The 22149-nt window shown below is 32.8% G+C and overlaps 2 protein-coding genes across 9 annotated transcripts in view; one reads left to right on the plus strand and one right to left on the minus strand.

Moving 5' to 3' along the window:
* LOC148612313 (sulfotransferase 1C2-like) lies at window positions 1-19054 on the minus strand. 3 transcript variants are annotated; one of them, XM_088593636.1, is made up of 6 exons: window positions 18958-19054; window positions 14338-14548; window positions 3582-3899; window positions 2463-2569; window positions 1837-2002; window positions 1-897 (listed from the first exon to the last, which is right to left on the minus strand). In XM_088593636.1, exons 2-6 carry the CDS (start codon window positions 14414-14416, stop codon window positions 788-790), a joined length of 780 nt encoding a protein of 259 aa, XP_088449762.1. In that variant the 5' UTR covers window positions 14417-14548; window positions 18958-19054; the 3' UTR covers window positions 1-787. The 3 variants fall into 3 exon arrangements, with proteins under 3 accessions (XP_088449762.1, XP_088449760.1, XP_088449761.1); XM_088593634.1 differs by lacking the exons at window positions 14338-14548; window positions 18958-19054 and adding an exon at window positions 7633-8900; XM_088593635.1 differs by lacking the exons at window positions 14338-14548; window positions 18958-19054 and adding an exon at window positions 7633-8900 and having other exon boundaries at window positions 1751-2002.
* The window catches only part of LOC148612314 (sulfotransferase 1 family member D1-like), a 12827-nt gene continuing 8620 nt past the window's right edge, over window positions 17943-22149 (plus strand). Inside the window, exons 1-3 of one of the 6 annotated variants that reach the window (XM_088593628.1) lie at window positions 17959-18088; window positions 18198-18370; window positions 20790-22057. In XM_088593628.1, coding sequence (XP_088449754.1) covers window positions 22001-22057 — 57 coding nt within the window. In that variant the 5' untranslated portion in view covers window positions 17959-18088; window positions 18198-18370; window positions 20790-22000. Of the gene's footprint in view, window positions 18089-18197; window positions 18371-20789; window positions 22058-22149 lie in introns of all 6 variants that reach the window. The other 5 variants (XM_088593633.1, XM_088593630.1, XM_088593629.1 and 2 more) reach the window with 5 other exon arrangements.

Consider the following 22149-nt stretch of genomic DNA (forward strand, 5'->3'; position numbering starts at 1 on the left):
AGCAATATATTTAAAGTGCTAGTTGTAGTAATATAACGTCAAGACAGGTTTATTTATGTCTTTCGTATAATACACAATGCATTTTCCGTCTAAATATGCTATACTTTACGTTACGATTGTCCTTTTTGTATTCAGATCCGTATTTTTGAGAAACCATACATTCTTCTTCAACTAAATCACAATTACAATGCACATGATTTTGATCTGGAAAGTACAACAGCCTATTGGCAAAATAATGACTGGTTATGTGGTCTCTAGCTGTTCCTAAATTGGAAATAAAAGTGAACCAAAGGGTTTTTGACATGCATGAATCACCTCCAATCTGAATATAATAGACTGCTACTTGAATTTTGAACACTTTTGGTACGATACATTAGTGCATAAACCAGGAACAGTAGACCAATAAGTCAACAGCATATTTGAATGATGAGACATCTTAAATGTTTACTGACTTTGATTATTATTTGATTTGACACCTTTCAAGGCTAGATACGTTGGTATAGAAGGCCGCCATGTGTAGTATGTGGCATGAAATTGAGTCATGTGTCAATATATTGATATGAACGATATGAAAAATCAATCTGTGTAGCTGTATTAGTATAAAATTTGCTCTTTCAAAATTTTTTTATCTGTTACATATACATCTATTGAAATATTGAAGTCCATTTATGACACGTGATTTAACTTATATCTTATAAATTGTTCTGATGGCTTGAAGTTGTGTAGCTACATATAATGCAAATATTTACAAATATATGGTAATGAAATATATGTTACATTATGTCATCTATTCAAATTGTACTTTTAAATTTGAGTTTTTCATCTTCAGCTTAAACACTTCGTCAAATTGTTCATTCTGGGCAACTGTAAAATAATTCTTCCAATCACCAATTTCACCTGCAAAATAAAAACTTCTTTGCTTTAATATCTCTTCATGCTAACCTGAAACTAAACAAATTCATAGTGTAAACTGAGTTGATGTATAGAATGGAAAATTCTCTCTCTGAATTTCGGATTAACAAAGTACTCTGCCAAAATTGCCACATAAGAAAATTAGGTGTTCGATTCGAATGACTGTCAAAACTAAAGTTTATCATATGATAATTAATATATGATAGTCATGTGATCACCATACGATTATATTTAAGTATTTGTTTCCTAACATGTGATTCGTTATGATTTGGACGTATAATCTACATCTTGCTTTTACTGCTAGATATTATGAACGAAGTGATACGAACTAGGTTATGCAAACTTCCCCGTTGCGATTGGTTGTTGTGTGATTATGTATCGTTTTCTATACATATGATTAGTCAAAAGCAACATTTGGTGACGTCATAGAGAGGCGATTGTAAGAATTTGCGCACTGACAGGTGCCGAATGTGAAACGGCCAAAATACGCAAAAGGAATCATAGAGAAAATGGTTTTATAACTGGTGAACATTGAATATCGCAAAGTATCAACTCACTCGATAATCATATTCAAATTGAATCATGCTTAATTGCTATCGTGGTCGATTCATGAGAAAATATGTTTCACATGGGTAGGACTTTTACAGTGTATACAGTATATGTTAGTAATAGAAAATCTTCTCTCTGATTTTCGAATTGATAAATTATGAAAACAAATCTAGTATAAAAACTTTCACTGGCAAAAAAATTTATTTCCTTATACAGCCCGGGTTAGTTAAATCTTTGGAAACATGGTGTAACGTAGAATATATTTAACGTTACAATATTATATACATACAGATATAGACAAGAATCAAGGAGAAGCATGACCAACCGGATCTGTTCTCCACGATTTATTCTGTGATTGTAAAATTCGTTGATTACCTTTTCTGTAGTGATCCGCTTTCTTTACTACAGTAGTGTCTTTAAACGTTGCATCGGCAGTTTTCAGATTCTTAAACGAACATTTATATGTAATTTCCTGTACCAATTCCTCAGTTACTTCTAATCCTAAAAAGTCTGCCAAACGTTTGATCTTGACAGTAGGATTCTGTAAAGGCAATTAAAGTGAGTATTGTTGTATGGAAAGCCATAAAGTTAAAACATTCATTTTTTTTTCAGTGGCGGATCCATGTTGGAATCACCCATTTCTTTTTGGTAAATGTTGTTAGTTTTGTACAAAATTCGAACCAAGTTGACCAAACATTAATATTTTTCTCCAATATCCCCCTTTCCAAAACCTCTGGATTCGCCCCTGATAATAAACTCAGTCAAACATATACGAAACATTTAAGAGACGAAATGGTCCTTTAATTTTTCTTCTTCTTTCAATACAATTTCTATACTTTTATTCTGGAAATTTGGATGTACCTCGTGGATTCACTATAATGATACATACTTCTTTGTTATGATATACTGAAATTTAAATCAGCCTTTTCGGACAAAAATGTGGTAATTGGTCAATGAGATCAAATGTTTTAACTAGATCTTGAAGTTAATATTTTACTAACCCGTTTCAATTCTTCATAACATAAATTTATAATTGCACTATTCTGATCAGCTACGTTCTCAAACTCTTTCTCATAGGCAAACCATCCACCATATAAAGGTTCACTATCTGCAAACATACGATTTATAAAAAAATATCAACTGTTTCATATATATGATTTAATACCACCTGTTAAAACATTTTACAGTCATCAAAACTGGTGTGTCAAATAGAGTAGCTACTTCTCTGCGAGGCTGTCTATTGTACTGCTTAATTATTAATCTTGATTCTTTGTATCTTTCAATAAAAAATGAGAAATTTGCCGTTATAACAAAAGTTTCATATTTATGATAAATCTGGTGGTAGTACTTGTCTGCATGTATATTAGATGACTTAAATGGTAAGCTTTACTAAAATGATTGGTCCAAAGGTGCAATCTGACTAGTAAGGTGGTATATGAAGTGTTACTAATTAAGCTTGAAAAGGAAATAACAACAAATAATGATACAACAAAGATAGGGAAGTAGATACTCTAGTAGAAAAGCGTGACTCACCTATAGTAATTTGACTGTAACACATTCCTTAATTAAACGATGAACTTACATAATAGTAAGCAAGTTAACGAGACTCAGATAATCAAAGTGCCCATAGAAACAGGTTGAAGCGGGACACATGAACTTGCCAACCTTTTCATATATATTAACAATCCATTTTAAGTAGACTTCCCCACACCAACAAGAAAGAGTAGAAATCATGTCATATGCAATAGACTTTTTTCGCATTTCCGACTACATTGTTTTTTGTTTAATATGGAGCAAAGGGAGATAACACTCCAACCCAACAGAATGGGTTACTGCCATCTTTGGGCAATGGACAGCAGTAGTAGACTTCAAATTCAAATATTTGACTTATCGTTGCTGCGGTAACTACTTGGATATTTTTTAAATAATTTATTTCAAACCATTTAGCTACTTACAAAAGTGTAAATATTTAAAGTTTCAAAGAAAATTGTTTACTGTTTTTCCTTTCACCAACGAAGTTGTCGTGTGTTAGTGGGTTACGTCCCTTTGAAAAAAAACTTGCTGAAATGGCTTGCATTTCATAAATATGAAAAAGGACAGTGACATGTGTATCAATTTACCGTTCATTACAAGCTGGTAAAACGCAGACCAGGGCATGTTTATGTTTCTTAGGTGCATTTTCTTTACGAAGACATACAAAGAAACCATCATATCCTTGGGGTTCCGAAAGACGTGAACAATTTTTCCTCCATTTTGTGTGTGTTCTTTAGGAAGCCATCGGTATGGTACATGTGTATTAATGACACGTGGAGATGGTTTTCCATTTAAGAAATCAAAATTTTCAATCAACTCTAAAAATGCTGTTTCTTTAACTTCTGGTGTATACTCTGCTCTTCCATTTTGCAACATAAACAAAATCTCCCACAGCCAATGTGTACCTATTAATAAGTAGTTAAAAACGTCATCAAATCAAACAAAATGGTTCTGAAAAAAAATCACAAAATACTGATCGTTAGTTACATTCGCATATTCCGATAAAATATGTTTTATCCCATAAGAACAATTAATATTGGTTTCAATAACCAAATTAAAATTTGGTGAGGATACAGGAATTTCGAAAAGTAGGGGTTCTAGATAAAAGGGTTCAAGCCTAGGATCGGTCAATGTTTGCCCTTCACCCATGACATGAACAAAATTATTGTTTTCTAACGAAAGGCGTTGTATAACTGATCAATGGAGAGCTTCGCAGAGCGCAGTATGATACGACTACAGTCGTCGAACTCTGTTCACTTGGGGAAAGTGTGAACACAATATTAGCTTTTGACACACTAAATCATAGGGACTTACAGTTCATTATAGACACAACAATTGGTTTGGACACAATACAGCATAAAATTTGAAATTCAATCAAAAAATTTCAAAATTGAACCAAATTAAGGAATTTTGGGGTATGACTCCTTTGAACCCTTTTAATTCAAAACCGTTGGAGATATCTGAAAAAGGATACAGGCAGAGTTTCTTGTTAGAAATCCAATCAAAAAGCTTATTCGGACCAAAAATATAAATAGGAGATGTGGTACAATAAAAGTCATTTATTCATGAAATACCAAGCAGCGTACAATTATACTTCTATAGGTCACCAAAACACGATTTTTTGGGTGTGTGGCAACTTTGACCCCTTCTAAATCCAAAACCGGAAAAGACATCTGAAATCTGATCGGAAAACAAAGGAGGTTTTTTTTCTTAATGAATCAAATAAAAAAATTCCAAAATCGGACCAAAAATAAAAATGTCATTGTGTTGCCTCTTTGACCCTTCATACCTCAAAAACCGAAAGAGATATCTGAAACCTGATTAAATCATGCAGGCATGGATTTTCAAAAGGACCCAATAAAAAAAACCCATTAAATCAGGCATAACGGAAAAAAAGTTGCTTTTGTTTTGGCTTTGACCAATTAAGTGACCCTTTGACGTCAAGACGATTTACGATAAGCCTACCCTGTAATTTTATTTTAGAACAGTATTTCAAAACGAAAGGATCTACATCTGAATAATAAAAAAATGATGAAATATATGCTTTTCCCCTAAATGTAATGACAACCACCATTTTCGCTCTTTTAGCCTTAATTTTCAAAGGGATGGTGCAAATACCTTAAAACACTTTAGGACTTAGAAACAATGTGTTAACATTTCCAAAAGATAAGTTATCATACATAAATTTCAGTTTAAAGTCGCTTGCTACGACGAAAATGGGATATCATTATACGATCGGAAATTTATTTGAAGGTCATACAAAAATGCTATTAAGATTTAAGTAGAAGATTTTAACATGATATTTAACATAATGATTGTTTATTTTCAGTGAATTTCAGTAACCTTTTGAAATGATGTTGGTTTTTTTTTCAAATTAAACAATTAACATCTAACTGAAGTTTTATAATCGAATAAAAAGGTGTATATTAGTATACTTCATGAATTGTCATCCTGAAGTTTCAATAACCGTATCGTCTTACATATTGGAAGAGTAATCAAGGGAACCAAGATTATAGCGGTAATCAAAACAATGCAATCCAGGAACAAAGACCATACATGGAAAACAGACATACACAACAAAGAACATAAAGTAACTAAAATCATACATACAAAGTAACAAAAGCAAATGAGCAACTCGGACTCCACTAAAAACTGGGAGCATGGACCAGGTGCACCGGTAGGGTAAGCGTCCTCTGCTTTTCTAGAAACACCCGCAGAGTTGCTCATAAAAATTCAAATCCGGGGTAGACATACGAGGAAAGGAAAACTATGACCCGTTGAATAAATCAGTTTTCATGGCGCAGATGGATACACCATAACGATCCAAGAGTTCAAGATGACGACCATAAAACTTCTGTAGTGATGACTTCAATCTTCTAGCAACATAGCCTTGTTCCAGAAGCCTATTTTTAAGAGTTCTAGCGCGATACAAAAAGTCTCCGTAGTTTCGGCAAGCTCTGGCATGACGTATGGGTTGTGATATAAACACTCCATACGCAGGTGCTGAAGGGATGTTGCCACAGATGAAAAGAAAGTTGCAATTCTGAATGAAAAGTCATCACGTTTGTCGTAAAGTTTGGTCAATAGTTTTCCTTTACCATTGATTTTTAAGTGTAGATCAAGATATGAGGCTAATCTTACAATGTTTGTAGTATTCTTTATCTCAAGTTCTTTGGGCTAGATGCGATGAATCAAATCCCCGGAATTAGGATTGTTTAAAGAAAATACGTCATCTGTATAGCGGAAACTGAGATTAGCCAAACGATATTCTTTCGGATCAAATCAGCTATAAAGTCAGCCTCATAAGAGTGAAGGAATAGGTCAGCAAGTAAAGGAGCACAATTTGTTCCCATTGGAATGGCGACCGTTTGTTGAAAAATACGTCCACCACACTGTATAAATATGTTGTCGATTAAAAATTCCAGCCTTTTGTAAACATCTTCCTCTGTATATTTGGAAGATGATTTGGAATTATTTCTTACTAAGTATGAGGAATCTCTACCAAGAACTATATATTTGTATCTAGGTGTACCATCATTTTTGGAAAAACAACGATGTATAATGTCTTTAAGTCGGGATTTTAACTGAGTATGGAGAATAGAAGAATATAGTGTTGAAACAACATAGGTTTTAATGCTATTATATTCAGATAATAGTCTTGCACTGATTGTCTCCAAAAGATCTTCCGAATTTTTCATGATCCACATTGAATTAATACCACAACGGGAGTAACAAGTGTTGTGGTTGGACTGCAGACCCCCTGTGATAGTTGTGAGTATAGAAGTTAAAAATTTTGAAAGAAGTTTGGTGAAAATTTTGCAGATCCAGCTATGAAACGTTCGTTTGTATGGATTCTTGTGGAGTTTAGGAATCCAGTACATAGACGCTAAATCACAATCATCGTCCTTGGTAGAGAGACCAAGAGAGGATAGCACAGATTTGTGGTTTTCCACAATCTCTTATTTGGAGAGTGTGGTAGTAGATTGAGGTCTTATCACTGCTATTATTTTCTACGTCTACCTCTGATAATAAACATTTGATGTAAAACGTTTTGAGACAAAAACAATGTTGTTTTGGGCTTTGTCTGCTGGTACGACAACATATTTGTCATGTATAGTAGACAATGTTTTTGCTTCATCAAGGTCTTTGAAAACTGATGTAGCTTTGGCACTCATTGACCTACTTAAAACTTTCATTCGCTTCAACCTTTAACCACTCTGACAGAGAATCAATTTCTTCTTCTCGTTTTATCCATTTTCTTGCATAGTCCTCGACGGCATCCATGAGAATTTTAAAGTTATAATTAATTCCAATTTATGGAGCGTGGTTCACGGTGCTTGGAACCTTTAGAAAGGATATTACACAGGGATTCGTTTTCGATGATGTTTAAATCTCCCGTAACGACGTGACCAGAAGAACCATATTTGAATGGGGAGTTTTTGCAAGAACAGTCAGGTGGTTTAGCCTTGAAGTCCTCAATCTTGAGGTTCTGAAATAGCCTTTTATAATTGAAAATTTTGGATGCAATGGGTAAAGTATAGGAATATGAAATAATTGGTATGAATTGGTATTTGAAATATGGGGAAATTTTTTCGTTTTTGTGATGGAGGATGTTAGCCAAATTAATTGCATCTATACCTTTGTTGACAAACGGTAGTGGAAGAAATGATCGTTTTTCTTCATCTTGACTTTTCATACAAACTGGGTTAAAGAGTCTGTGGCAACCAATATCCAAAATGATGGCAACAAGTCTGTGTAATGATGAGGTCGGGTCAGAAACAGGAGTGTCAAGACTTGCTTTGTAAAGGGAGTGTAGTAGAGTGAGAGGAATAGAATAAAGTGTGGTTCTAATGTAATGAAGTCCAAGAGGTTTTTGTATGAAAGGAAGGAGGCCATCTATGGAGACATCATGTAACTCAGGTGACGTATAGTGGCGATGGCCATGACTCCTTTCCCTTCTTGGATTTTTGTCAAATAAATTCATCATATTTATGCCATTGTTATATTGGCTTGAAAGGTTTCCTATACTTTTGATGTTGCCATTGCATCCGTAAGGTATTGCAGTACCTAGTATGCGTATCCAGTACTCCTCTCTTTCCCTACGATAGTTTTTACTGAGAACGGGACTGTTCGTAGGATGGTTAAATTTTTTTCTAAAATACGAACTTTCATAGAGAGGATTGAATGATCTTGTTGATTAAAGTGTTGATAAACTGTCGGGAATTTGGTGGTGTTAATTCCCGAACGATGACCGCACATTCTTTTATTAAATCGTTCTTGCGCTTCTCCGACATATACTAAACCAGATAAATTGCATTCTTTTCCATATATTAAGTTTGTTGATTTGCAACTTAAGTCATCGTGACTTCTTGCATTGAAGGTTTTGTTTGTAAGGGAAGTAAGAGTCGGTTATAAGAATGTTGCATTTTTTGCAATTTTTAATTCCACATTTTGATATGGTACAATGCGGTTTGTCATCGTTGTAGTCAAATATATCATTTAAAGTGATAGAACATGGTTTGATAATTTTGAAAAAGTCAGAAATTTTGTACTGGAATATATGATTTGCAGACTGAACGTGTGAATGGGTACTGTTAGTTGAATTGGTCGGGGCACTTTCCATACCAGATGTGAGTGTGCTAAGATTCCCATCTGGGGACACGACATCTTGTTAAAGTTATATAACGTTTATCCCGAGGTTTACTAATCAGCTGTATATATTGTTGATTCGTGACGTATTCAAATGGACAATTTTAGGCGTTGATACTAGGATGTTGGTCCATGTCCTTTCATTACAACCATGATTGAATGAATCTTGTGTTTAGGGAAGTTCCAGGAGGAGCGAACAAAATCATAAGAAATTAGAGTTCATTGCATTTTGACCATTGTCAAAATAAGAATTATATTAGGTGAAAAGTACATGAGCAGACTCGGTCATAAAGTTTCTCATTAAGAGGTAGCAACCAAGTATTATGTCATCAGGGCGCGTTTGAAAGTTTTTTATTTCGTTTAACCTCCTCCCTGAATCTTTCTTCATCGGTGGAAATGGCGGGAATTTCATATCATCAACCACAGGGAATATACTTTCAAATGACTGTTTTAGAGATGGTTCTGTAGGAGATTTAAGCTCGCTCCCACCATTTGAAATAGGTTGATCATAGCCACTGTTTGACATTGTTATAGAATACACCTACACCTGCAAAGATCTTTCCGGTAATCGTAAAATATTCGAACAACAATAATATTATGAAAAATATAATATATCAATTACTCTAGCATTTTTCTTTTCTTATTTGTTCTGCTTTTCTTGTTATATTCCACCAATTGATGATTTTATAAATGTATTCAATATCGGTTTGGATTTTTTTCTGTTCTTGGATAATCATTGGTCGAAATTCAGTATGATGTCATCAATCTAATTGGACGTCGTTATGATATCGGTGGCTTCGAAAAAAAAACCTATAAAATATTGTTCGTGTTTAAGGATAAAGATTTAAACATATTTTTGCTAATTTATTGCGAGGAATAATTGTCTTATTATCATTCAAATTTGAATATCATATTATATGTAAGTGACAACGAGTATAGAAAAATACATTGTCAACACAAATGAATACATCAAAATGCGTTTCTTCTTTTTTAGTTTATTTTTGCCGTCAGTAAAAAAGCTTAAAATGGCCTCAGTCAGTAAATAAGCGTAGTAATTACCTGTAATTACCGGTCAACTTAGGAATAACACGTATTAACTTAACAGATTAGGAATAACATGTAGTTACTAAAATGTTAGTAATAATGACTCATATTAACTAACTGATTACACGTATTTGCAAATCATTATCATATCAACAAGCCTACCACAGACAAATTACAAGTATGGTGTAAGGGTTTCCTCGTCATATAATGAAGACCCATGGGAGGCTTTGAGCTGACATTTTTCTTCTACCGCTGGGGTTGTTCTCTCTTTGACATGTTTTCACCATAGCCATTCTCGATATATTAATCTACAGAGCTTCCAGTCTTACTGTAATATCAGTGTCTTATATGTTTTCTCATGCTTATTCATATGGCTTTCAATTTCGGATATCACTTTCCAATGAACCATCATCATCCTTCGCCATCCTTAGGCTCCCTTTCTAACCTAATCCATGGTTAAGTTAAAGGTATTATATTAAATTCAAAACTTTTGTTTTAACATTTTAAGTTTATAAAATAAATAAATAAATTTTCGTTAAGACAGAGACCAATTATTTTCTAGGAGTAAACATGTTTTTCGATTTGATTCAAAATTAAAGAAAAAAAATTAAAAATGTGACCCAGATTTATTTTTTCACGCCAGGTCCTGAAATTTTTAAATGCTTTTCAAATAAAAACGTTTCAGATTTTTACAAAAAAGTACATGTAAAACAGTAATTCAATACCACAAAAATTAAACGATTATAACTTTAAATCATGTTCAAGGAAAGGTCAATATTGAGGTCTGTATAACTTTAGGATGCCATTGAACATTCATCTATACATTTACCAACAAATAGCTATCGAATGGGTCTTTAAAGAAGCACTGATAAAAAAGCAAATCTGAATCGGAGTTGTGTATAGTATTTGCGATCACGAGTATGACACATTCTCTACGAGAGAAACCTTCTTTAATTATAAAGGGCAGATCCGGAGATTTTTAAAGGGGGATCCAGAGACGTTCCAACAAAAAGGTGGTCAGAGGATACCATTTACTCAATTTGCAAAAATATTGCGATATTAACAGAAAGGGAAGAGTTCCGATCCCCGGACCCCCCGCCCTTTCTATTGGATCACTTAATTTAGAACTACACACAGCATTTTAATATTGATACACTTCAGCTCGTGTGATACTCACATGGTGATACTGGCGCTTTCTGATAGTAAACCTTAATTTCAGAGCTTGATACAGTATTTATTTATATGATTTTAATCTCACTTTTTTTGCTTTTATCGATTTATCCCCATTTCCTAAATTATCTTCACGTTCAAAATAACAAATAAAAGGTCTCAAATGACTACCTACAACAATTAAAAACTTTTATGGAATTGGAAAGGCAGAAATAGTAGGGAGAAGTCTGTATTTGACAAATACCGAATCATTGAAGAAAATAACTATTAATCAAAAACTAGACTTGTTGAAGTTTCTTTACTTCCCATTTTCCTTGTTCAATCATGTAAACATACTAATTAATCATTAATAAGTTTCAATATGAAAGAATATTTCTCCTACCTTTCAAACTTTGAAACAAATGAGCTAAAACTGTCTGCGTTACTGACTCTCTTTCATATTAAAGTATAAAATCGTAAAATTAAATGTCATTATTTAGTACGTTTACTGTTTTTAATGACGTACCACTTATTGAACTCGATGACATTGGTTGTTCGTTTTCATTTAAAACTTGAATGTTTTATCTTTTAATATTTCATCAGCGTATAAAAATGTTGCCTGTAGCATATATACTTAGAGCTTCTAACATTTAATTATTATTATTACATTATATATATATATATATATATATATATATCTCCATTATTCTATTTTTGACATTCACAGACAAAGAAAATACTTTGTCAGGTCCTGTGAAAAATTATATTTGGCCGATTATCCAATGAAATTAGCTTATTTTAATGAAAGTGTATTTACATGTTTGGTAACATGTACTTGTTTATGTTTCAAACTTTGCCATATTCAAATATTATACCTCATACCAACAGCATTATATTTTGCTACTTTGGTTTATTCCTTCCTATCTCCACTGCCGTAGAAATGGTTGGTAGTTACGATTTATCACCACAAATATATCACCTCGATATATCACCCCTATCACAAAATATTTTCCTCTTGATCGGAAATACCCTTATTTGTACGTGTGCATATCCTGATTTTACAATTTCATTTCAGGTGACTTTAATTAAAAAAAATTGAAGTGTGGAAGTGTTACTTTTTGCTTTGTTTAGATTTATTAAATTGAAGTACTTGTATATTTCATTCTAGTTTGACATTCATCCGAGAAACTGCAACAATTAATTACACCATAATTGAATTTTACTTAAGTTTTATAAAGGTTATGCACGTGTACATAAAATGTGATGTACTACAAAGAGTATTTAGTATCATATAAAAATGTTGCCTGCAATAAAGGAGTAACACACTCAGAAAATTATATCACCTTCGGGTGATGTATCTACCTCGTGTTATTTCGGCGTATCAACCTCTACCACAAGCAATATGTGTATAATAGGTATAGTGTAGTTGTCACCAAGAATATATCGACTTTATTAATCGATCAAGCTTATTATCGATCAATAATCGATCGTAAATTAAATGGCAATCGTTTTATTAGCTCTGTGTATCGAACATTGATCGAAAAACTATTTCGAGAGTTTGATCGATGATTTTGTTCAGTAAAAAGTGATCGATTTTTATTGATAAGTGATCGTTTACCATATTTACTTGTTGTTTATACAATACTTGTATGAGGAAATCTTTGCGTTCTATGATATATGGTGGAATGGGGAATGAGGATAGGGGGAAATGGACAGTGCAGGGGGATTTTGAATGGGCAGTGTTTGGAAATTTGGAAATCATTTTTAAAGTATTTATTGAGATAAAAAAGTATTAAATTTATAAAAAACAGTTTATATGTTGTAGAATGTAAAAATACAGAATGCAATTCGATAAATATTTGATTAAGTAAAATGCAATTAGGATTGTATGGGGGATGTGGATTTGTCTATGGGGTCTGTGAATGGGGGAATTGGGAGATGGTATATGTTGTATTGGGATAAATACCATTCAAGAGCTTTAAGTCAGGAACTGCTAAATAGAATTCTTGTATTCTTGAATTGAGTGTATAATGTAATTTAATCAACCAAATTACTACTACTTCAAACATTATAATCACTAATCGATTAGATCAAACAGAACTTTCTGATAAAAAACATCGATCAAACTTTTTTTCAACAGAGCTGAAATTCGGCTCTTGTGGTACAAGCACACTGAATCGACAATGTATGAAATATTTCAAAGACGGTGACAAATTTCTCAGTTCGACAGTGCGTAAAATGTAAAGAAAACCTAAATATTGACCTTAAAGTACTTTATACAGACCAGCCCATGGAAACAGGAGTACGGGATTCTCGGACTTTTACATGACTTTTGAAATAAAATCAGACTTCCGAACGGTATTTTGTGAAAAACCATCCTGTCACATTGAGGGGGGGGCCGTCTGAATTTGAGTTTCGTGTACTCACATATGGACATATATTCCATCAAAAAGTAAGTGACACATTCAGGTGAATACAAATGAACCTGAAAATCGTAGTTTGAGATAATTCCAAACCTTCTACAAAAAACACCAAACTATTTAAAATTTTCTCCATTGTGTTTTTTATCATCATCTTGCTTATGAACTTCGGCATATTTGTGGCTAAATTAATGTTTTATTTGAGTATATTTTTTCATTTCCAACATGACAGTTTGTTTTTATTTCAATTGTTTACTATATTTTTCTGTTTTTATATTTTTATATATCAAAAAATTGATTAGCAAAACGAACGAACATTAATGATATGCATTCATTATTGTTTACAGTGCCGCCATTATGAAAATACAAATATTTTATTTAGCTCGAACACAGTTACAATAATGAAGAATTATGATAAATAACTTTAGTGTTTATCATATACCATGTATTTGTTAATTATAATTTGTCTAAATCATGTGCTGTAGTCTAAGTAAATGAGTGCAGTTCAAATTACAGGAGATATGGTACACAAAAAACTTTCTTAAGCCTTATACGTTACTGTATACATGTTCCATAGTTCATACAAACATTTTTATAAAGACATGATGAGTTGTCGTTGAGTCAATGAATGTTGATTTTCATTTAAATGAAACAGTCTGTGATACAAACTTGTCGAACATGATGAGTTGTACAGTTACTTGATTATAGGGTAACTCAAACAAAACCTTACAAGAATCTGTTATTTGTGTATACAGTACCCCATATTTCATTTTTGAGAACAAAAATAAATTCATGTACAAGATCAAGGAAACTCCAGTGAAACAAGTATTGCTGAACAGTTGACCAATCAAAAACAATATTTAATGCTCCATGGTATTGTACATGTAAGTCATATGAGAATGTTTCATACATAACTTGAGGTAAACTACATGAATTATATGATTTGGAAATTAATCTAAACATTAACATATACATTTGTATGACCTTATATAAGACACAATTTTCAATTTTTTAAGACGTTTATCGTGCTATATTTTTTTACTTTTTTTAATAGATCCATAAATACAAGCTGTTGACTTACATTGTATATCTGTAACTAAGGATAAGGAACTAGTTTTATCAGTCATCAGATTTCTTTTTGCACAGCATTTCATCAACATGTACAATTATACCACAATCATGACAGTATGATAAAAGTCTATCCATGTTGATTTTCAGTATCTCTTTCCATATTAAAAGGAAATATGTTTTGATATTTTCCAGAAAATTTTGGATGCAGCCATCATGTTCACCTACCAATGATACAAGTTACCAGACAAGTCATACATATCAGATGGCTCTGTTCAAATGAAGTATGATAATAGATTGTGCAGGTATTTGAGGTTCTGTATACAATATTTTTATGCCTTGTTTTTTTTTAGAACAAAACATTTATATTGATTTGGTAGGAACCATCTCTTTTGTTGGGAAATATTGGAAGTAATTAGAAAAATTTTGCAAAAATGAGAAAATTAATAGCTTGGACCCCCACTTTCAAAGTCTTTTGATTGTTCACTATAAACTCTCATTAGTCAATTTATTTTAGAAATGTATTTGTATTATTTCTACATGTGTAATATGGATGGTATGTTGTTTGCCCATTATTGATAACCATGTGGTGATTTCACTTGTAGAAGCTTAATCGTTACTTGCTTGGTTTTTTGAATGACTATCTCATTGACAAACATAAATGGTACATGTATTTAAGTTTTCTACTTATGACCAGTGAGTGCTAAATCTTTCACTGCTTCTCAAACATGTAATTTTGTGTAACAACTATTTGGCTAAGCAACTATTGATTCTGTGAGGTAGCACTATGAAACCGCCTAAAAATGTCATAATAGTAGAGTAGTATAAAGCAGGATCATTTCATACAGTAAAACATTCTTGTCCTGAAATGCAAGAAATAATTGCAATATGCATTGAAACCACAACCAATCAATGAAAAAAAAAACAAGTTCCATGGGTAAGTAGAATAAAATATAAACATTCACAGACATTAAAAATTTTGAAAAAGAAGGATTTATTGTTGAATTTTGAGCTAATCATAATCATGCCATGTACTTGTATCTATAATTTACATTGAATTGATCTGAATTCATGATTTCCTTGTATAAACTCTACAAGACTGGTAAATTGTGATTTTTTTTTCACAAGTTAAGAGAGACGTTGAGGTGAGGATAATCATACCATACGCTCATGATGCACCTGTTTAATAGGACATCTTATCAAATGATAATTATTAGTCAACTGTGCTTGTAATACCTGTTCATTGATCAGAGGGGGGTGGCCCTCCTCCTTTTTACCATAAAATTAGTCATTTTCATGTGTAAAATTGACAAAACATGGAAAATAATGTCTTTGCATCACCATCACATTGGCTTGCACCACTCCTTTTCAAATTGTCTGGAGCCATCCCTGTTCACTAACCTGTAAATCGCTTTCATCATATTTTGCTTTCAGCGTATAGCATGAAACAAGTGGCCTGTTTTGAAACTATTTTAATATTCTCCATAAAAGCAATAAAGAAATATATATAAAAAAGCAATACAATGCTAGAGGCTGTCTGCAAGCTATTTTCTGACTTCGTGCCATCCTGGGGTATAGAGGAACGGAATTCCAACCTCTTACGTTGTAGGAGTAACAGGGACGGATCCAGGACAGGCGCGTAGCTAAGGCCAAATTGAAGTGTAGGCAAAATTATGGCAGGGGGTCTGGGGCCGCTTCAGGCCCCCAGCAGGTCCAGGGCGGAGCCCTAGTAGGGGGTTCAGGAGGGCGAAGCCCCCCCCCGAATCTCTGCGGAGATAGCGTTTTAAAGCATCATTTATGCTTCTCCTGGATGTATTTTATCTCCAAAAAAAAATTGGCAAAATTAAGTGCAGGCAAAAACTTTTTTGCCTAACGGCAGCTACGCGCCTTCAGGATTTTAGATAGGGGCGCACAGTAAAAATTCTGCCTTGCGGAGCGAGGTGACACAAATTTTGAGGTTAAAGTTTTGAGATATAGAGTGGGTGCAATGTAGATATCTTTTGTGGTAAAATTAGCGAGAAGTTTCAACTTGAAACCGCCTAAATCTACCCCTGACAACCCATGCTTTGCAAATTGTAGGGGGCGCACGCCCGCCACTCCCCAACCTGAATACGCCTCCGAGTAACTATGTTGATTTTTATGAATGGGGGTCGGGGCTAGGATCACATTTGAAATAGAAAGGCAGAACAATGATATATGATTTTATATAAATACAAAGATGCAATAGGCGAAAAAAAAAGTTCTGGTTTGAACATTAAATAAAAAGATCCAGGGCAAAAATTCGACTATATAGCCCCCTTTTTTCCCTTAGGATTCAAATGGATATAGAAATTTATCATTATTTACCTGGGAGGGGGGACTGGTCATTTTGAAATCATATAAAATTTTCTTGAACCCAATGATATTTTCTTATCCCCCATAAAACATTTCTTTTTAAATATGATACCCCTCTATTAAACATGCGTATGGCGTTTTCATATAACAACTCAAACATTATGCCACAGCTTGCCGAAACTACGCGGAGTTTTTGTATCGCGCCAGAATTCTAACAAATAAACTTCTCGAACAGGGTTGTGTTGCTACAAGATTGAAGTCATCCCTATAGAGGTTTTATGTTATGGTCGTCATCATGAAATCGTGGATCGCTACGGTGTATCCATCTGCGTCATGAAAACTGATTTGTTCAATGTGTCATGTTTTTCCTTTCCTCTTCGTCCACTCCGGACTTAACTTTTTATGAGCAACTCGGTGGGTGTTTCTAGAAAAGCAGAGGACGCTTACCCTACTGGCGCACCTGGTCCATGCTCCAAGTTTTTAGTGGAGTCATAGTTGCTCATTTGCTTTTGTTAATTTGTATATTTGATTTTAACAAAATTTCATGTTCTTTGTACGTTTGTTTTCCATGTCTGGTCTTTGTCCCTGGATAACATTCATCTTATTACCGTTATAACCGTAGTTCCCTTGATTACTCTTTGAAGCAAAGCAGTTGAGATGTTAAAGAATTCTTACAATAAAAAATTCAAGTCTTCAATTCCAAAGCTTGATACTTTGGAAAAGTTTGATCAAAATCAAGCAGAATCAGACACAGCTCTTGATATTCAAGATATTGGTAAGGAAATTGAATCGTCAGCAGATATGTCGGACCAATTTAATTTAATAACTGTAAATGTTTTAGGTCCTGATGGTTATATTGATGTGTGAACTTGATTTTACCAGAGATCATGCATGTGACAATGAAATAAAATGCTTAATGGTGGTAAAATATGTTATAATTTGACTGGTGTAATGCTCTGCTTAACTAAAAATTTGGATCCCCCTTGAAATTCATGTGCAAAAAATGACCCCCCCTCTTTGAAGTTATACAAAAAACTGAACCCCCCTTTCCACTTACAGAAAAAATGACCCCCTGGATAGATGTACTTGCTTTGTTTAAATTTTCAAATAAATGTCTACGGTTTGAATATTATTTGTAAATTATTATATAAAGGATGCCGAATCTAGAGGTTTAACCTAAAAAAAACAAAGCTGTTATGCACGTGGCTAATTACAAAATTCGTTATGTTTCGGTTAAGTTTACAGCCAATGAAATGAACATCTCGTTAGCGAGAACACAGCGTTACTTTATATATTTATCGGGCATTTTCAAAGAACCTAAAGTTTTTCCGAGAGGAAATAATCGCCATTTTCTTGCGGCATATTTCTCTGTTTCCTTCCCCTTTCCCTATGATATCCCCTGATACAGACATATTTGATAAAAATATAAGGTAAGTTGTTTCGGTTATAATTTCTCATACGAATCTCAATTTCATGGCAACAATAGATAATATTTTAAATGGTAATACATTTAATTCAAATATTTGTTCTTTTTTTCAGTTATAAATGGTCCATTTTCATGTAGCCTTTGTTATTAGCAGAGGCGACAAGATTTAGCCTGAGTAACGTTATTAATAGAGAAGTCATTCGTTAATCTATTTACATCATATTTTGAAAAGTAATATCATCCCTGTGAAAAGTTATTTTTCCAGAGGCAAATCAGGCGCATAAAGGTACGCTTTTAGTAATTGTGAACATTCTTTAAGTGAATATATCTTTCTGTCTATTTCTCGTATGTTGAGGTATCCATAGAGGGATTTGTATATCATATTGTGTGAATTTTATTGGGTATTTGGTTTTTTTTAGTCCGTTCATTAAATGGGGATAATTTAGGCCTTATTAAACAAGAACTTTGTGAGCGATGGCTCACTAGGATATCCCTGCTTTCACTCACGATATAAAGAAGAGAAAGGAACAAAGTCTTCGGTAAAAAGGATGTTGTTGTCGAATTTGTCCTAAAATAGGGTCCACCATATGGCATACAAACAGGAAGAATATGTTAAAATTAGTAGTGGCTGTGATGAGTAGTTGCTGAGAAAAAATGTGAATAAATATTTTTCCCACGCTACAGGTTTCATGTGCTTGTCCACACTAGGAAATGTTAGTCTTTAGTGTGATCTTCTTTCATTATACAGTGGAACTTGTCTAAACCGAACCCTTGTGCACTCAACATTTTTTTTTAATTCTGAAAGACGACAATGTATATTCGTTACCGTATTTTGTCATTCATATTTTTGTTGATGTAATAAGTGATACTTACATTTTTTCTACATGTCTGTTTTACAATAATGGCGGATTACAATGTTGGTGTTATATTTGTAAATATGTATTTTAAATCACCCGATGTCTTATCATTACAGACGTAATGTAATATAGTGCATGTATTTAATATCTTTTAAATTATAAATAGTCCCTATTAACTACTCTGCATTTGACCTATATTGAATCTTTAAAAAAATTATGCTGAAGTTTTTTTTTATTCCTCAAGAGAGGAAATATCATTTACAAAGCACTTTTTACAAACCTTGCACTTGACAAATTTTGTAAACATACTCATCGATCATTGATAAATTTACTCATTATTTAGTATAGAATTGTAGAAAATGAACGTCATTATTTAGTACGTCTCCTATTTTCGTCGACGTACTACTTTTTGAACTTGATGACGTTGGTCGTGACTTTTTATTTTTAAATGTATCATTTTTAATATTTCATCGGCGTATAAATATGTTGATCGTAGCACATTTTTAGGACTTCTCTCCAAAATGTGAGGCTGAAAACATTAAATTATTATAATTATATATCTTCTACATGCATATCTCAATTATTTTAATTTTAAACATTTAAATACTTTGTCAAGCTCTATGAAATATCATATGAAGCCGATTATCCAATCAGAATTGCGAATAGTAATAATATACACAATAAATATATTACACGTATCTGTTTATGTTTTCTAACATTGTCATATTCAAACATTACACTTCATAAAAAAGCATTATATGTTATTTTGGTCTATTCGTTCTAGCTGTCCTGCCTTAAGAATCGTTTCTAGTTATGATTTATCACCAAGGATATACCAACCGATATAGCATATCTCCTTCTTGGTCGTAAATTTCCTTACTTGTCCGTATGCGCCACCAAATTTAAGAAAAAATATTTGGCACTTCCTCCTCACAATACAACCGTTTGATAATAAGCAAACCCATCGATGCATCTGTTAACCCTTTGCAATTAAACAGTCAATTCGAATCAACCAGCAGGAAATATTATGCTATGTTTCCAACAAAAACTTCAAAGTGAATTTTATTTACTTTAATCAGAAAAAATAAAGAGTGCAAGTGCTCATTTTATTGCCTTTTTTGTTCCAGTTTTAGATTTATTACAATATCAAAATAATTGCATGTCAGTGTGACATTTACTAATCTGAGGAACTGCAGCGTAACACCATAATTTAATTTCACTTAATTGTTTTAAAGGTCATGCACGTGTACATCAGATGTGATATATTGTGATTATTCAGTATCATACAGCACCTGTATGGGATAAACGTCCAAAATAATGGGTTATGGAGCAATGGAGAATGGGCGATAGGGCAAAAACAAACATAAGGCATGGGTTTTATGGAATTGGGACTATGAATGGGAAAATGGTAAATGGGATGAGTTGGTCAATCGAAAAATTCGTTCTGACATTTACAACACGCAACGTTACTATCATTATTCCGTGAGGCTTTTTTTTTAAAAGTGTTTACATTCATACAATGCAAGAATATTTCATTTTTGAAAGAATTTGGGGTAAAATATATATAACACCTGATTACATAAGTACCTTTTATGTTATAAGCTGGTGCATTTGTAGTATTTCGCCATATTCGTTCTGTATCTCTTATTTGTAATACATATTCTTAGAGTTTTTGATATTTCGTTTTAAGGCTTGACATTGCAAATTTGTATTTTTAATAGAAATTTGTTTCTTCTTTTATAATCTCAGAAGTAAATATTAGTACTCAACTTTTATTTTGAAAATCTGTACAATGTAATTAGTTTCTGTATTTTTGTTGTAATGGTTAATACTCGTATTTTTTTACAGGTCTGTTCTAAAATTAGGATCGAACTCGTGGAGATTTAAAGAAATTCCTTAATCGAAGTTTGTTAATAAGATGTATATGTGAACAAAACAGTTATCGTTTAATTCTTTCTGCAAAACTTTTCTCGATTTACATTTTAGTATAACACCGCAATTTTGATAGATTGTGTAAGTCTATTCACTATACACCAGCAAAGCCGATAAATACAACATGTAACACAAAACCATGTCAATTATACTCATGTGGAAAATTTAAGCTTGCCTGATAGTATCATTTGTTTACGTATTGTATAGAATATGTTATTGTGTACTTTAAATTGTCTTATATAATGTGTTATATAATTGGTAAATTTATGTAATAGAGTACATGGAATTAGAGTCAAGGTCTTTAAAATTATTTGATGAATTCTTCATTTATCCGTGAAAAAAGTACTCATAAAAACTATTAAATATATACAGGTAGCAGGTTATTTTAAAGTGTGCACCACTGGCATTACATGAGGTTATTTGAAATAGACCGAACAAATATAACAGTCATTCCTTATAATCTAATTTAAGTATCAAAATTTAAGGCAAAAAAAGTTGATGACGTTATAGTCACATTACAACATTTTGTCTATGAGATGATGGACAAAATTTTTATCCAATCAGTATGGTTGTTACATCTAAAATTAAATTATTTCAAGATAGTTGTATTCATTTATTATTTGGTTTTCTTATTATGGTCGAAGAAACGCTAATTTACTCCGAACTGCTATTTTTTTCTCGAGAAATATACATTTCCTTCCTCTTAACGATGATAATCAGTCCATTTTTCGTTGAATATTACCTTAAGTACAATATCCAGAAGGCACTCAGGAGACTGAAAAGTCCACAATTTATTGGTGGAAACATTTACAGTGTTTGTTAGTTAATACAGTGACCTGATAAGTTTAATTTGGATTGTGTATCACGGAAAGAGGCAAGGAAAGATTTTGTGCCAATATAATACAATCGTATTTTTGTACTTGAACACAGTATTCAGGTTTGTCTGGCACGAACTAAAGCATAATTTTTTTACCTTTTTTGCAGTATCACAAAATAAAAAAATTCCGTAAACACTGAGGTTTTACTCCTTGTACACATAGAACCTCTTCTTAGTGTTTGATTTGACTTCCTGTTTTGAATATGATTTTTTTTTTGTTTTATCATATTGTTCCAATGCTGCTGAAGAGATGTTAATTTTGGAAACAACATACTTCAGAAGAGTCCATACAAAAAGAAGGTTAACGGTATAGACTTTCATATGCACTCTTTAAACCCTCTTCTCAGTTGCTTTCTTAATATCAATAATTGTGAAAACTGGCCTGCAAAACTGCTATGG

This window comes from Perna viridis, chromosome 7 (genome assembly GCF_037379345.1).
Source record: "Perna viridis isolate PV_CMFRI_1.1 ecotype Kerala chromosome 7, ASM3737934v1, whole genome shotgun sequence".
Taxonomy (NCBI): Eukaryota; Metazoa; Mollusca; class Bivalvia; order Mytilida; family Mytilidae; genus Perna; species Perna viridis.